Source organism: Cyphellophora europaea (assembly GCF_000365145.1).
Source record: "Cyphellophora europaea CBS 101466 unplaced genomic scaffold supercont1.6, whole genome shotgun sequence".
Taxonomy (NCBI): domain Eukaryota; kingdom Fungi; phylum Ascomycota; class Eurotiomycetes; order Chaetothyriales; family Cyphellophoraceae; genus Cyphellophora; species Cyphellophora europaea.
In genome coordinates, this window is record NW_008481812.1 from 689,301 (window position 1) to 705,145 (window position 15,845).

Consider the following 15,845-nt stretch of genomic DNA (forward strand, 5'->3'; position numbering starts at 1 on the left):
GAACTCAGTACTTGGTGTTCATCGCGACCTGAGCAGCCAATCCATCATAGCAGCTCGGAGATCTGGGGATGTTAATTCGTACCAGATGATTTACCGTGGGGATGGAAGACGTGCGTCAAATCCCTTTCTCATCCTGCTCTCGTATAACGCTCGGGTCTCAGCTTGCCCCTCGCATAGGTTGCTTCGATGCCATGCAGTGCGCGACAAGCGTGCAGTCATGGAGACTCCGGCAAAGCTTAGGCGCAAATGCTCCTGAACCGGAGCACGGTAGGCGGGTAGCATAGAGCGAAGCCGGCTTGTTGTTGTTCAGGCTGGCTGATGTGCTTCGTATTCGACAGAGATCTTGTCTAGCTGCTGCCCAGCATATACTGGAGCTTCAGCCATCTTTGGCCATCGACATAAATCGCATCATCACGTCCAGAGACATCGGAGGGACGGAGGCACTGACATCTGCTGTCGTAGTTGTAGTACCGGCATTAGTTATTGGGTCGACTTCCATAGATTCGCTGTCCTCCTCTTCGCCCTCCTCTTCCTCGTCTTCGAACTCTTCATCGTCGTCGTCATCTAGAGGAGGCTCGACGAGCTTCCGTCTCAGTCCAGTCTCAATAGTCTCGATACCAGCCTGTACTTCGGCGAGCGTGTAGTCTGCACCCCACTTCTGTTTTCTGGCTTGAGCAAGTGCTGCCCTTGGGGCATCGTACCAGATCTTGCGCCGGTCGAAGTCTGAGAGCAACTCTTCCTGCACTGCCTCGCGAGCATACTCCTTTCCACTCTCGATCCATTCTTGGACCGGCAAGGGGGTGTTCGTCTGCAGAAGATGCTCGGCAATCATGTACTGGGTGTGAATTGGGAACTGCGGATTGGGAACGACGACCAGTCTCGAAAGGACATCTTCGTTCTCCTTGAGCTCATGAGCAAGCATTCGCAAGCTTTCGGAGACCTGACTGGCATGGAGCTGTAATTCAGTCCTGCAATTGTCAGCTCAAGCCGGGCAATGAGAGGGACGGATTGTACTGGTTGGGTAGCCGACTGGTGAGGTTTCCATGCAAGCCAGTCAGGTTTCTGCTCACAGTGAACAGCCGCGATCTGAGCTCTTCAAGCGACTGGACCTGGTCCTGACTCAACTCGGTCATTCTTGCTTCGTCGTCAAGTTGCAGGATGAGAGGTGTATGTGACGTCCACGCCGGGTGCGGCGCGCGAAGTGGGCGCGCAAGTGCGGTGCGGAGTTCAAGTCGCAGTTGGAGCTCTCCGCTGTCGACGACCTCACCACTTGGACTTTTCTTTGTCGTCAAGAGATCAGTTTCGCAACCGCAAATAGGCAATGGATTAGTGAATTATGGCCGAGGCACCTTTGAGACGATTGTTTGGCGGCGGCATCTGCTCTAGGTGTCTCACTCGCGCCGCCCGGTCCTCGCCGCAGAGCACCTCCTTCAGATACACACTGCAACCAAGCAGGAGACTACACGGGAGCCTCGTCTCAGACCGGATCGAGCAACGGCACTCGACAGTCGCTCAGCAGGGCTTTGTGCAGGACTACTTTTCAGCGAACAGCTCGATAGATCGAGGATGGCTGCAAAACAGCTTGCTGGCCGTTGTCAGAACCAATGCTGAATCAACTACAAAGACTACGTTAAACCAGAGATCCGAAAGCAACGATTCTTCGATAGAATATATTCGTCCTGCAGAAGCAACAGCGTTTACAACCACCACCCAAGATGCCGGGTCACAGCAAATGCCTCCGAAGGCCGTGCAGGATACGCCCGAATCATCAGGAGAGGATCTTTTACCACATCGCAGAAGGAAGCGACGAAAAGAGTCTGATGTACCACCAGCTGCTGCTCCGCCGGGCTCCAATGACTCGCTTCCTCTCGATGCCTCGTCGCAGCTTACCACAACGGCCACGAGCCTCCCCAGTACCGCCACTCTCCGCCGGCGTTTCGCAACCTACCTTGCCCTCACCAAACCTCGCCTCTCGTTCCTCATCCTCCTTTCTACCACGTCCGCCTACTCCCTCTACCCAATCCCAGAAATCCTCTCCACAACTGCGACGGCCGACTTTCCTACTACACTGTCGACCAGTACCCTCACGCTTCTGTTCCTCACAACTGGTACATTCCTCTCATGCGCCTCCGCCAATACTCTCAACATGCTCTTCGAGCCCCGCTACGATGCCCTCATGACCCGCACACGTAATCGACCCATTGTACGCAACCTCATCTCCCCCCGTGCAGCTGCGGTATTCGCCTTCTTCTGCGGTGCCACCGGCCTCACTCTCCTCTACTATGGCGCCAACCCCACGGTCGCCGGCCTAAGCGCACTCAACATCTTCCTCTACGCCGGCGTCTACACACCCATGAAACGCATCTCGGCCGTAAATACCTGGGTGGGTGCTATCGTCGGTGGGATTCCACCGCTGATGGGCTGGTGCGCCGCGGCAGGACAAGCTGCCACCACGGAGCACCACTCCTGGCAAGACCTGTTGCTTTCCGAAGAGTCTGTCGGTGGATGGCTGCTGGCGGCGTTACTGTTTGCATGGCAGTTTCCGCACTTCATGTCATTGAGCCACACGATCCGCGACGACTACAAGAATGCGGGCCATAAGATGCTAGCCTGGACGAATCCGGCAAGGAACGCCCGAGTAGCGTTGCGGTACTCGATCGCCATGTTCCCGATCTGCGCGGGGCTGTACGCGGCGGGGATCGTGAACCAGGGGTTTCTTGCCATCAGCACGGTGTGTAACGTGTGGATGACGCGGGAGGCGGTGCGGTTCTGGCAGAAGCAGGGCGCGGGCGGCACCGCGAGAGGACTGTTTTGGGCGAGCGTGTGGCAGCTGCCGCTGGTGTTGGTGGGGGCGCTGATATGCAAGGCTCGGATATGGGATGGAGTGTTTGGTGGCGGCGAGGAGCCCGTCAGCGTGTACGAAGAAGATGCGACGCAGGAGATGGTGAGCGAGAAGGACGGCCAGACATTGGGCATGGAGGAGAAGCACCGACGGTTCAATATGGCTATGATGGGCTTCAAGCGGCCGAGCTGAGGGGTTTTGTTTGAGATGGGGCAGAAATGTGCGCCTCGTCTATATGTAAGACAGAGAGATGCTTGTATGACCAAACATGTTTTCATATTACACCAGATCTGCATTTTCGTGGCTACATGGATTCATCGTATCGTGAACCCGAACCCTTTCAGCTCGGATTCTCGATGAGATATCCCCTGTAGCTCAGCACTGTCTACTCAGAGAATAGCCACAACCCCCAACAGCAAGCCACCCAGCTTTCCCACCGCCGGTGCGCCCTCCCATCCCACCGCCCCAGCCGCATTGGCGGTCTGCACACTCAACTCGCCCGACATGGCACCCAGCGCACTAGATACGCTGACACTCAAACTACTGATCTGCGCGGTCGCGTTTGCCGTAACCGAGCTAATCTCCGACGAGATGGACGGGGCGGCGGCGGCGGCGGCGGCGGCACCTGTGCCTTCTGCTCCGGTGATTTGAGCCTCTAGCGAGGCGACGTGGGAGGCAGCTGAAGCGCTGAGGACGGAAGCGGCGCTAGCGGCGACGGAGGAGAGAGAGGTCATGGCGGCGGCGTTGGTGGTGTCGGCGCGTGCGTCGCTGATGGCGGAGCCGGCGATGGAGGCGAGATCGCCGCCGACGTCGAGGAGATCGCTGCCGAGGTTTTGGGCGTGGATGGGGTGGAGGATGAGGAGGTAGATGGGGAGGGCGAGGATGGGCTTCATAATGGGGCTCTGTGTCAAGCGTGGGGCTTGGTTTACGAAGGTACTTTTTTCCCAGGCTCGATGGGTCGTGGTGATTGATGGAATGAGGGGGGTGAGACCTTCACATGTTGCTGTCCCTGCTCTTTATGTCGTTCAGATGGGCCGACGGGTCGTTTTCCTTCACGCAGCAAACGTGCGGCAATTTGCAGTGTGTAGGGTGCAATGTTGAAGAGGAAAGATATCGGGGTATCACGGGACGCTCGTACCCGGTGTGCAAGTTTGCTCCCTTTGTCTCGGAAGGGGTTCGCGTTGCGCTGGCTGATGGGTCTGCAAAGATAGAAACGGGGCGTCGTCTTGAATCACAGTTCTCGGTTGCGCGCAGTCTGTGCGTCTCTGAATTGATGCAGGAGACGGGTGGTGTCCGGAACAAATCTCGTGAACAGTTAAGCAAGCCATTGCTGTATCGACAGCTCATGTTGAACGAAACGTCGGAGAAAGGACACTGGCTGGCTGCTCATCGACCTCGGACAGCTACAGTATAGATAAGACGTAGCGAGGATGTAGCGCATGAGCACAGCGCCCATTCTCAGCCGGTGGGCAAGTTGGTGGGACGAACCGACGTCCGGTGTCAAATCATAGAGCCATGGCTTGTATTGGTTGCCTTCCTTTGGTCGACTTTGATCCGTTTCCCAGGTCCCGGTGTTGGCGAGGTAGGCCGTCGGCTTCACGTCCGATGCCTTGCGAATCGTGTCCGAGAAGTCCAAAACAGGAAAGCGCCCTTAATTTACGGGTCGGAACCGGGATAGACTTAAGCCCAAGTTGGAAGAACAATGCTTAAAAAGATCCGAGACAATAACGCGGGTGATCTGAACAAGAAGAAGCAATCAATCACAGCTGAGGCAGACTGCCAAGGAGACCCATGGAAAAGAGTGCTTACTAGATCAGGTAGTGGCTACTTCCCAATTTGGAAGCCTCCCAGTTAGGTTTTGTTGGCGATCGCCGCCGGCTTTTCTCTAACAAGCAACATTTCTGCCCGACTCATCAAGCCCCCTTCTTCAAAAGCCTCACTACTTCCGTTCACCGTCTCAAGATGAGACCTTCGTCGACTCGATCTGGTGTCGCCAGGTGGAATGTAAAGCCGGGGCCTTGGATATCATGAGGCTGATGGGCGAGATCCTCTGCGACAACCCGGCTAGGCAGGTCTCACAATGCAATCGAGCCCATCCCACCGTGGGCAATGCCCAGCGATTGCACAAGCTGAAGATAATACTGCCACGCGTGCAGACCAGGATTCACAACTCGGGGGTCTTCCCACTTCACTTCCGGTGCCTAGCGGTATTCAGAAAAGAGGTTGCGGAACCCTGTCGCCATGTGCAAGGCGGACCGAAACGGCGAAGACCGGCACCTCAAAATCCCATCCCTGAGGAAAATCAGCATATCCCTCTGCATCCTACAAGAGGTCTCTGCTTAGGGTAATGTATCAAAAGTCGTTCGCCATCATGATTGGAAGACGTACCTCGGACGTTCGAGCCCGTGAATGGAGGTGAGCTGAACCCCTTCTTCAAGCACCGGGATCGACAAGTCTCCAAAGTGGCGCCGAATCACAGCCACAGATGGAGCAGGGGTCTCAGAGTTCTCATCACGCTTGTTGCATCGCGAACCACTACTTTTCCACCCCATAATAATGTAGATGGTCGAGGCCTCAACGATGCCTAAAGTGCTTCTTTCAAGCTTCGCACCAGATCGATCATCTTAAGCAGCCAACGTCTCTTATCAGTATCTGCCTCTCTGGCTACCGATTTGATCAGTTTATCTGATATGGCCCGAGCAATACACCTCCTTTCCGACTACGGGTAATAGGCTTCATCTTCCGTCTCCCTCTCCTGCTCGGCCCTGGGAGACTCTTGTTGGGGCGCGGTGTCTCATGCGCCTCTCACACCGCTCTCTCGATGTCGACCCAAAATAATACTTATAAGCAATCCAGACGCAAGCACAAAGATGAATTTCGGCAGCGACACCAAGTCGATGAACTTGCCTCGCCCAGCGAAGACTCGACCAAACTGGAGTCGCCATCTTCGACTGAGACCCACACTTTGATTCCAACAGCGCTGGACGCTCACAGGAGGGACTTCTTCAAGGCCTACCCCGTTGAGGTCGGGGGCACCACTCTCGCAGCCCTGGACGAGCAACTCCATGTTGTGCAGAGGGAAGAGCTCGTGCTCCAAATCACAGGAGGCTCTCAGCATCCGGTACTCGCTGCGCTATTTGCCGCATCTTTGCAGGACTCGTGTCTGTTTACATGCTTCCTTGCTTCTTCACAGTGCCTCTACGAGCAAAGGCGGTCTGTCGGTCATTTTCAGCCTTCAGACCAGTTGCTTGGTCTCCAATCAAGGGGCCTTGCTGCTGTGCGAGACCGATTAATGCAGTCTGGAGCCGCTCAAGACGATGGGTTAGCGGCAAGCATTATACAGCTAATGGTTGCCGATTCCGTCTCCGGCGATACCAAATCCTTGATATCACACCAACGGGGCGCCCGGAAGCTCCTGTCTATGCGCGGGACCGGGACAAACGAAGCACTCTACCAGACATCGCTTGGTATTCTGGTAGTGATCGAGTTCTACATGGCTCTCGTTCAATTTCTCCTGCCAGAGCCGACCACTCCTCCGGCCAGCGATAATCCACTTCGGTATTTGAAGCATCCATTCCCAGCTTCAGTCTGTGTCAGGATCTCAATTCTACCAGAAGGACTCCAGAACCTAGTACTGCGAAGTACCCTCAGCCTTCAAACCATTCAGCTCCTCGACATTGTGAGTGGCTGGTCCCTTGCCCTTCGAGAGTTGGTCGCAACGCCGCAGAATGCCGAGGAAATCTACCGCCAGCTTTTTACCCAGCCTTTCGAGTGTACGCGGTCGGCCGTCTTCATCCTTCGACACCTGAGACAGGCAGAGTCTCAACTCACCATCGAGTACATAATATGTATGGGTATTACGATCATAATCAAACACCAAGGAAGCACCAGCAAGACCAACTACCTTGACGATGGGCTCGTGCATGTCTTCACCCGCACCGTCAAACAGTTCGCACACCCGAATGCCGCCGAACTTGAAACTATCATTTGGCTAGTGACGGTCGTGGCTTGGCGCACAAGCGTGACCTACCAAGCGAACGCAGAAGACTTGGTGGACTTTATTCTGCGAGTGCACGAATTTACGAGAAATTTGAAGAAAGTCCAGACGATCTGGTCCAGATTCCTCTGGTACGACAAATTTGCGGTCCCATGGAGCCGATACTGGCAGGCTAGCCTAGACCGATGGCAAAACAAAATCCAGGAACGGGCCGCCCTGTCGGCACAGGAGCGAGTGCGCATTGGTTCAGGTCCTGCACCGAATTGTGCTTTTTCCCGAGGGGTAGCACAGATCAAGACAGAGTCATCAAGCGAGAGTTCCCAAGTCCTGGGGGGTTTCAATGAATCCTACACACAATCAGAAGGTGGCAGCCGTTCTAACTCACAGGAGACTGATTGAAGATCCGATCTCCATACCCGCCATGATCCGTCCTCTAAACTCAAGGAAAGCCTCGAGAAAACAGGGCGATGCGTGTTTTGATCTGCTGCATGCTGCTTGCGGTGAGCGACAACTGCTCCTCGGTAGCATAGCACCGCCCTGCATCATGTGGCAACATTTGGGGCCGGTAAAGACACGGAGTATGTTCCGCGCGACGGCAAGTGCCGTTGCGGCCGCGCCTCGAGGGGACCAAGAATTTGCGAGGGGGGCCAAAATACTAATTAATACTTTTGGTCGCTCTAGCTCTTGATCAACCACGATCGGCCGTCCGGACTATCTGATTCTCCGGTATCCGGATTACCTCTTTCGGCAAGCGCATCCAACATGCTGGCGAATCACGGCGTGCTAGGTTTTCCTCACCATTCTGTTCAGTCTGAAACCCCATGGTGTACTGCGCATTTATGCATCATCAGGCATTCAACGGGTGGATCTCCGGCACCGGGATCAGGGTTAAGGGTTAATGTACTGAACAACGCGAGGTCTGCGAACTTGAATATGAGAACCACCCAAACTGAGAAGTCGGTGCTCTAAGTTGTGCATACTTGTCTTAGCAGCTGGGATTCGTTCCTTCTCCCAAAAGCATTCTTGTGATTCTGGAGTAGTAGAGTAGAAGAGTAGTTGAGTCGGTGGGATTGTGTAGGTAGTAGAGTAGGCTTATGTAGCAAAAGACCCCTCCTCAACGATCGAGAGGAGAGGGTAGGATGAGATAGGATATTCCCCTTTCTTAGACTTCATGGAATCCTCTGTGCCACAGATCACCTCGGCTGCCAAATCACGTTCCTGTCCTAGCTTCTTCGCCTCATCAAGAACAGGAACTCTAGCTATAGTCTCTCTCTCTCTCTCTCTCTCCGCGCCCTTGTCCGTAACGTCGTCCATGGCATCCACGTATTCGCACAGCATATGCACAGGCATACATCCATGCAGAGAACACATACACATACTACAGCTCACCCCCACCCTGCTCGCAGCAGACATTACAAACCTACTTCTTGAGGTCAGGCCTGACCCTCACCCCTAAATCCGCAGGACCCGCACGCAGCAAGAGAGGCGGCTCGCACCGCCCTCGGGCTCGGGCTCGGCCTCGGCTGTTCCCGCGCCAATAGCTACTTGAGTCAACCTCGCCAAAAGATATCAGCTCACTTCCCTTCCCTTCCCTTCTCTTGAGTGCCCTCCAATTAACGCCCATACCCGTCCACACAGTCCAACTGAAAAGGAAGACAGGGGTCCAGATAAGCCAACAAGGCGTTTATTGCCGGCCTCCCATCTCGTTTCCGCGTCCCTAAGGCGCCCCATGTGTACAGTGGCGCGCGCCAAAACATCCCCCCCGCCAGGGTAAAGGGGGCCATCAAGACCCGCCCCGCGTCCTGCTGTGTGTCGAATCGCCCAGACCCGTGGAGGAGGAAGATCGGATTGCACGTTTTTCGCCCAGGGCTCGCAGTCTCATGCCAGTCTGCTGTGTCCGGTCTCTTCTTCTCCTGTTCCTTGTCCGCACTTTTACAGGGTGCGCTCAACGACAAGCGAGAGAGGAATCCACACACACACACACACACACACACACACACACACACACACACACACACACACACACACACACACACACACACACACACACATCTTTTCCCACAGGTGGACAAGCGGTGCGCGTGTTTCCTGACTCGGACAGCCCTCCTGGAGCCCTCGCTCTTCCCTCTTTCAGACGCAGTCCGCAGCGCCAGCTCATATACATTTATCTCCCATGACCCATTCTTCGTATTCTCTGTCGGTTTTCCCATATACATCTTTCCTCTTCTGTGCAGCATTCCACACAACTCATTCCAGCTCTTGTCAACCCGTGATTGAGGAGGCGGTAGAAACGGAGGGAGGGGGATAACAAAGCTTATCGAAAGCCTTGCTGCCCTGGCACCACAGTCTTCATCAATGTCCGTATCGAACGGCGACGAGCGAGTGGAACGCCCCCTAATCCCTCGCTGAGAGACAGAGGGCCGTGCCACAGGAGACATCAAAACAACGCTCACGCAGTGGCCATCTGGAGCCGCGTCAATGGGGGAGGGTATTACTATACGTACCCTCATCTTGCCCATCCGGTGCGCGTCTTCTGAGCCGATTCTGTTTTCGGGCTTGAAGGTGAATTAGTATCCCAAGACACAGTCTATGGGACCCTAAAGTTTCCAAGGTCCTCGTCATATCAGCAAAAAGTCCCAGCCATTCATCTGCATAACGTCCCGCCAGTGGACGCTCTGCGCGGACCCATTGCCGCCACCAACCTGCTTGGTCGGCGTGATCTGCTGCTGCTGTGCCTGCACCGCAGCAGCCACGATCCCGGCACCCACCACTGGCGTGGTCCCACCCGTCGTCGGACTGCCGCCACTCTGCGTCACCGGCGTTGCTTCACACGCACCGCCCTCAACCGCGTCACTGCGACGCCACACCTCGTGCAAAAGGCGCACCATTCTACCAAAACTGCCCGTCTCGGCCTCGTCGCCAAGCAACTCGACGCGCTCAGCCAGCGCGCGCCGAAAGGGCGACGCCGGCATGCTGTTAGCACCGCAGATCAGATACGGCCACACCAAGCACTTGTCGAAGCCGTTGGGACCGGAGGGTACGGAAGCTAGCATCTCGGTCATCTGCTCGATGAGGGCGCAGGCGGCGGGTTGGCTGCGCTGATATTGGGGTACCAGCGAGCACAGGTAAACGCGCGCAGCCTTCTGGAAGATGGCCGTGATGTTCTTGGACAGCTGACGGGGCCGCAGTGCGCCCGAGCGCGAATACGGCGACTGCGGGTGAATGGGCAGAGAGACGGTATTGCCACTCTCATCGACAGACGTGACTGTTTCTGTAGCGTTGAGCTGCTCGCCGAGGGAGGCCACATGTGAACAGATAGCGTGGTCGTCGAGCTTACCATCGCGTTTCAGGCTGTCGAGGCACGCGATTTCAGAGAGCAGGTACATAACGCCATCGTGGCAGCCCATTAGTTCGGCGAGTCCTGAGGTAGAGCCAGAGAGGTGCTTCGTACGGTACGTGTTGGCAAAAGTTGGCGAGCGGCCGAGCATAGTGGAGCCGAGGATGTCGATCCAAGCCGTGAGGGTCATGTTGAACGGAGGAGACGCACCGGTCGCGGGCATAGACTCGAGGCTCTGCGGGAGCGCGAGCTTGGTCACGAGCTCCGTCGCGGCTTGGAAGTGCGAGTGCCAGGGGATGTCGGCCGCGGTTAAGTCGGGGGCCTCAAGGGTCGGCGAGGGGAGAGATTGTGTGGGCAGAGACGAGGGAGGAGCACGGCCAACGCAGGTCGAAAATGAAATCATGCCCAGAGTCGCCTCGAGGATTTCAACGTGGTGCGTGTCGTTAGAGAGCGCGGTGACGACTTCTTGCACAAACGAGTACTTGTGTCGCACAATGTCGCCCTCGATGATGGCCAAGTCAGATTCATCGACAGGAGGATGCCCCGGGGTGCCAAGCGCGGCTCGCTGGTGAACAGCTGCAGCGGTGAGGCAGGAGTGTAAGTATGCCTTGTTGTTCTCGAGCGCGGGCAGCAAGATATCGGTGCGCACGCTGCCGTGTTGGTTCGCGTTGAGGATGGGGAAGAGCAGCGGCAGGACATTGGCCAGCATGTAGCTGAAGAGTGGGCGGTCCGCATCATCAAGTGGAATCAGGGCATTGGCGTCGTCGGTACTCGATACGGCCTCGGGTTTCACGCTGAGCTGCGCCGAGGGCAGAGGATGGTTCAGGTGATGAGGGTGAGGGTGCGAGTACTGGAAGAAGTTGAAGTCGAGATCCTCTTCGTTGGAGAGCTCGTCGTACTCGGTGTCTAGACGGTGAGGAGGGGGCGCAGTGTAGTAGCTGTCAGTGGAGTGAGTTGTCTGTTGTGTCCATTCCTCGCCGGTGTAAGAAGGCAGCATCGCATGGGGCGGTGGTGGCACCCATGTGGAGAAGGTGGAGATGGATGAATCCCTGCGTGTGGGTACGTCGTTGACGAACATCTGTCTCTCGGTCCTGACATCGACCTCGTAAGGGTGTTGGCTATACTGGACAGGAGTCTGTGTCATGGAGCCCGAGTACATCGGCATGTGGTACGGGTCGTAGAAGCCAGGCGTGGCGAAGGACTGGTCAAATTGATCATAGTCTTCGGAGTCTGGCGATGAGGCACCTGACTGCAGGTTGTGCTGGGACGTATGATGACTGTGGCCATGGAGGGTTGAACCACGTGAAGTACCCGGCGGGGCATCTGCAGGGGTTGAACGGGTTGGTACTTTGTTCCTTGAGGATGCATAGGAAGACGACTTGCGAAGAGACATGAAGACTAAGGAAGGATTGGGAGGCGAGGTGGGTTGCCCTTGCTGAAGAAGACTGTTATGAAATAAAGACGACATACTCTTCTCGTTGGTCTTGGTCCGCTTGATGAGCTCCTTGATGTCGTCTTTCTGCTTCCGACGAGTCTCATTGTTGGACCACCAGAGAGGGCGCTTGTACTCGCAGGTGAGCCCGAGGTGCCTGCATGCTTTGCACTTGGGCCGACCCTCGTCACACTTCTTGCGGCGGAGACGACAGGTGAAGCAACCTGGGGAGGAGCGCAGACGTGTTAGTGCGCGAGATCGAGAAGGCCTCGGAGTGCAAAGTTATACGTACCTGATCGTGAGCGTCTGTGCATCTTTGACGAAGTCTTTGACGGAGATGGTTTGGTGGTCGCATCGACCTTGGGGTCCGTCGTGGTTGCCATTGTTTCTGTTGCTGTGAGGGTTGTCCTTTCGGGGGAGAAATGTTTCGGTGGCTGTGTCTATGTCGCGCGCCGATGGCTCGGAGCGGTAGATGTCTCTCAATTAAAGATTAAGGAAAGTGGATGAGGCTGTATACCGCAGTTTTGATCAACAATTATTAGGAGGGAGTGGTCGCGAAGTCTGTCCAGCAGTCTTCGCTTGTCTATCTGGGGACGGCGACGACGACAACGGGGGGATGGAAGGGGAGGACAGCAACGAGGCAAAAGACTGCCGTGCAGGAGTGACCAAACGCATTTGGCTTGCAGGCCTAGTATATGTCGCGGAAGCTTTGAGGAAAACAGATGCAAAGAAGGTCGAATCTATTTTTGTCGCGAGCAGCAGAGAGGTGGTGGAGGAGGGGAAGGTAGCAGATGAGGCTCCCGAGATCTGTATGCAGCAGAGGAATCAAGCGCAGCGGAAGCGGGTGATTGGCGCGAGAAATGAGTTGATGCAGGGTCAACGAATGAGAGGGTCATTGTTGGCATGGTGAGAGCGTGTGATCTATCTTTATCGCGTCTGTCTGGAGAAATATTGGGATTCATGTGGTGCCTTGTGAGGTTGGAGAGAAGGAAACCAAGCGAACAGACAGGCTTCGATGGCTTGGATAGTAGTGGTCTAGCGCCAACGGACAATGTGGGAGGGCGGGCAATGGATGGCTGTCGTCGATGACCCCTGTCCATGAGCCGGTGGGTCGGCGGCTACAGGCTATTTTCAACCCCAGTTAGCGCTGGGCGACAGTGGGAGAGGATGCCGATGAAAGCCCCACGCTCATCAGAGCTCAGAGCCCCTCAGTGCTGCTATGACCGGGGTCTGCATGCTGACTGGTTGCAGGACCCAGCCTATCGAGTTGGATAACGAGAGCTATGAGCTAAGCTTCAATCTCCCCTTGCACCCTGTCGAGCCTGTGCTAAGGCACACCAAGCTTACTGACTCGGTACGAGTCATGCAGCACAGACGACCGACGCAGTGTACGCAGTGTAGGTATATGCAGGCTTTGTACAGAACATCAACGATGCAACAGCAGCTGGCGGCTGAATCGCTCAACAATAAGTATTGTGTGTGTGAAAAACAATGGTGATTGTGCAAGGATCCGACAGAACGGACAGTTGCATGTGGCAGATGGCAGATGGCGGATGGAAAGCTGGCTGGCTGGTTCCGTGACTCGTGCACAAGAGGGTCTTTCCATAGAGGGGTGTCACACTGTCCGCTTTGCAATTGTAATTTTCCGTGGCAGCATGTCAACGAGGTGCGCATGGCTGGTTTAGGCGACTTTAGGTCGTGTCTGATCTCCACCTCGTCGATTTTGTTCTGAATCTCTTTCTTCCGTTCGGTGATCGACACGGGGTTCAAATGGCATCATTTCGTGCATATTATTTGCAGCAGATACTCGTGAGCACTGGACAGGACGTACGTGTTTCAAGCTGTTGCTATTCTCAGTCAGCTTCTTCGTCTTTTGTTTCCGGACAACTAACTGCATCCGAAAAGAGCAGTGACTTGGCTTGGAGACGGCTGCAATCTGCCTGGCGAGGAACGGAAGCTCGACTGTGATCGACCGAAGTGGCTCGAGCTCCGGAGTGGGGGAAGAGGGACTTGGAGGCTCGAGAAGGTTGAATGCAGGTTTGGCGATCTGCCAGAGGGACGCCAAAAGGACGCCACCAGCGCATCATGACCAGTCGTGACGCCAAGTCTCAACGTGCATTAGTCGTGAATGCGGTGGACCCCGCCTGGCCGCGAATCAACGCCTTACGCTTGGACCATCCATGCATCAAACTGTGCTGCAACCACGCCTCTTGCCGCCTCTGACTCGCTACAACTACTGCCAGGATATTTCAACCAAATATCCACTTGTGATGACTGCGTGACCGCGGCCATGACAGCGACCTTGAACGTGACCGTGATCGCGACCACTTCAAGCCAGGCCTCACTCAACAAAGACACTATCGATTGACGAGAAGAGAGGAATGTGATGACTCCATATTTAGCAACCACGAAGCACTCGATCATGGACCGCATGATCAGGTCTTCTGTTGCGCTTTTCTAGAACACATATCCAAGACCACCTTCACGACCCTCTCCGACTGATCGCCGGAGAATCTCGGCTCGCCAACCGACACCTTCAAGCCACCTCAACCGACCAGACCGAGGACCCAGCTACCTTCCGCGCTGGTCTTAGCAGCGATTCTCATTCTCGAGTCTCGCTCTCACTGCTTGACTTTCGTCGCACACCACGCTGATAACCCTTGTTGCGGGACACGAACGTCTGGATCTTTCCCTGCATCGTGCCTGACATGCCACTGTTGACACAGCAGCATTGGTTGACGGGGGTTCTGTCAGGGGTGTGTAGTGTGTGCAGCTCCCGTTGTAGACTCACAGGCCCACTATTCTTCGGATAAGGAGCGGGGGAACGTAACCTCGCGGACAAGCATTTCCCACCCTTACTTTTCACTGGAATGTGCTCCAGCATACATCACAATCCATGTGACTTTATGGAGGGTCGTCTCTTAGTCCACTTATCCATCACCCAGCCCGGAGATAAAACCTCACGTGCAGAGAGAACCACGAGTATTGCAAAGTTGACCGCATCATCTGATCGAATGCGGAGTCTATCTATGACGGACGTGGTACCGCATATCGTGGCTGTTCAGTACCTGACTGAAGCCAAGCAGCGGTGACTTCACCGCTGTTGCTGTGAGAGGGTACTCGTGAACCGACCTGCGAATAATGCTTGCACAACGCTGTCTGGATGGAAAACTAATTCCTACCCTCGTCGCTCGAGGACCTTGCAGCGTAAACGCTAGAACTCTACATCACCTCAAACTATTGTCGAGGTGACGTGATACATCAATTATGTTGCAGAGGTGCAAGGTGTGCCGGTATAGGCGAGCTTGGTGATGAGCTCCATAGTGCTCGAGGTTCCGCCTGTCATTCGCATGCGCTATGGCTAGCCTTGCAGGGGGCTCTCCAGCCAACCGAGTCCATCACCCTCTTTTCTCGTCCAAACATTCGACCGAGCGCAACATCACCCAACCTCTCGATTTTTACATGGTACGGTCCGACATGGTGCCCCGACCACCTACCATCTAGACCCCGGCTTACAACGGAAACCCGGTTAAAGGCACACGTGCACGGCATTGGAACAACCGTGTCTCGTGCCTTGTCCCTCTGTTGGATCTCAACAGTTGAGTCTATCGGTCCCGTGCCTCTACTGCATTCCCGTTGGTGGTGAGGCATAGCGAGTGAAAGGCCGTGCTCCGCAAAGTCACTTAACGAGGATCTGCAGGATGCGAAAGCAAGCGAAAGACGCATGCAAGTGACATCTTCGCATCCGTTATCACTAGACCAGCACAATCCGAGCTACTACTTTGGTGCAAGACAGCTTCATTGCGAGACCTTGGACCTGCCGTGTCAGGGTGCAGAGCCTTTGGACTTAGTCCGCTTCGGTCACGGTGCATTTGGTCGCTCTAGCCAATCCCAGCCCGCGCAGCACCCAATTCGGAAAATAAGGGTAGAATTAATGAGAACGGTACGGCGCGGAAGGGAGGAAAAATGGTAGGAAACGGCTCGTGCCAGGCGAGAAAAAGCAGATGAATGTGGAGGTACCCTCAGCGAGTGAGCGTGCACGCAGCTACTATTCTGGTGGTGCGAAAAGAAGGTGGACATGGGGAGAAGTGGGATGCTCAGGCTCGCTAACAAGAGAGAGCAGTGTATTTTTAGGCGGAGATCGTCCAATCAACCCTCGCAACGTACGCCAAGATCACAGCGGACGGGGCTACCCGCGAAGCTTAGGTTCGACATCACACTGCTCATAGTCCTGATT

The 15,845-nt window shown here is 55.3% G+C and overlaps 5 protein-coding genes across 5 annotated transcripts; 2 read left to right on the forward strand and 3 right to left on the reverse strand.

Moving 5' to 3' along the window:
- Positions 1-376: 376 nt before the first annotated feature.
- HMPREF1541_06464 (uncharacterized protein) lies at positions 377-922 on the reverse strand (the record flags this gene model as incomplete). Its single annotated transcript, XM_008720796.1, has 1 exon — positions 377-922. One exon carries the CDS (start codon positions 920-922, stop codon positions 377-379), a length of 546 nt encoding a protein of 181 aa, XP_008719018.1.
- A 414-nt stretch (positions 923-1,336) lies between these two features.
- Positions 1,337-3,034, forward strand: HMPREF1541_06465 (protoheme IX farnesyltransferase; the record flags this gene model as incomplete). The annotated part of the gene is made up of 1 exon (XM_008720797.1): positions 1,337-3,034. One exon carries the CDS (start codon positions 1,337-1,339, stop codon positions 3,032-3,034), a length of 1,698 nt encoding a protein of 565 aa, XP_008719019.1.
- A 197-nt stretch (positions 3,035-3,231) lies between these two features.
- HMPREF1541_06466 (uncharacterized protein) lies at positions 3,232-3,735 on the reverse strand (the record flags this gene model as incomplete). The annotated part of the gene is made up of 1 exon (XM_008720798.1): positions 3,232-3,735. The coding sequence occupies one exon, from the start codon at positions 3,733-3,735 to the stop codon at positions 3,232-3,234; it is 504 nt and encodes a 167-aa protein (XP_008719020.1).
- Positions 3,736-5,663: 1,928 nt separating this feature from the next.
- HMPREF1541_06467 (uncharacterized protein) lies at positions 5,664-7,238 on the forward strand (the record flags this gene model as incomplete). The annotated part of the gene is made up of 1 exon (XM_008720799.1): positions 5,664-7,238. The coding sequence occupies one exon, from the start codon at positions 5,664-5,666 to the stop codon at positions 7,236-7,238; it is 1,575 nt and encodes a 524-aa protein (XP_008719021.1).
- Positions 7,239-9,457: 2,219 nt separating this feature from the next.
- Positions 9,458-11,991, reverse strand: HMPREF1541_06468 (uncharacterized protein; the record flags this gene model as incomplete). The annotated part of the gene is made up of 2 exons (XM_008720800.1): positions 9,458-11,832; positions 11,901-11,991. 2 exons carry the CDS (start codon positions 11,989-11,991, stop codon positions 9,458-9,460), a joined length of 2,466 nt encoding a protein of 821 aa, XP_008719022.1.
- Positions 11,992-15,845: the final 3,854 nt, after the last annotated feature.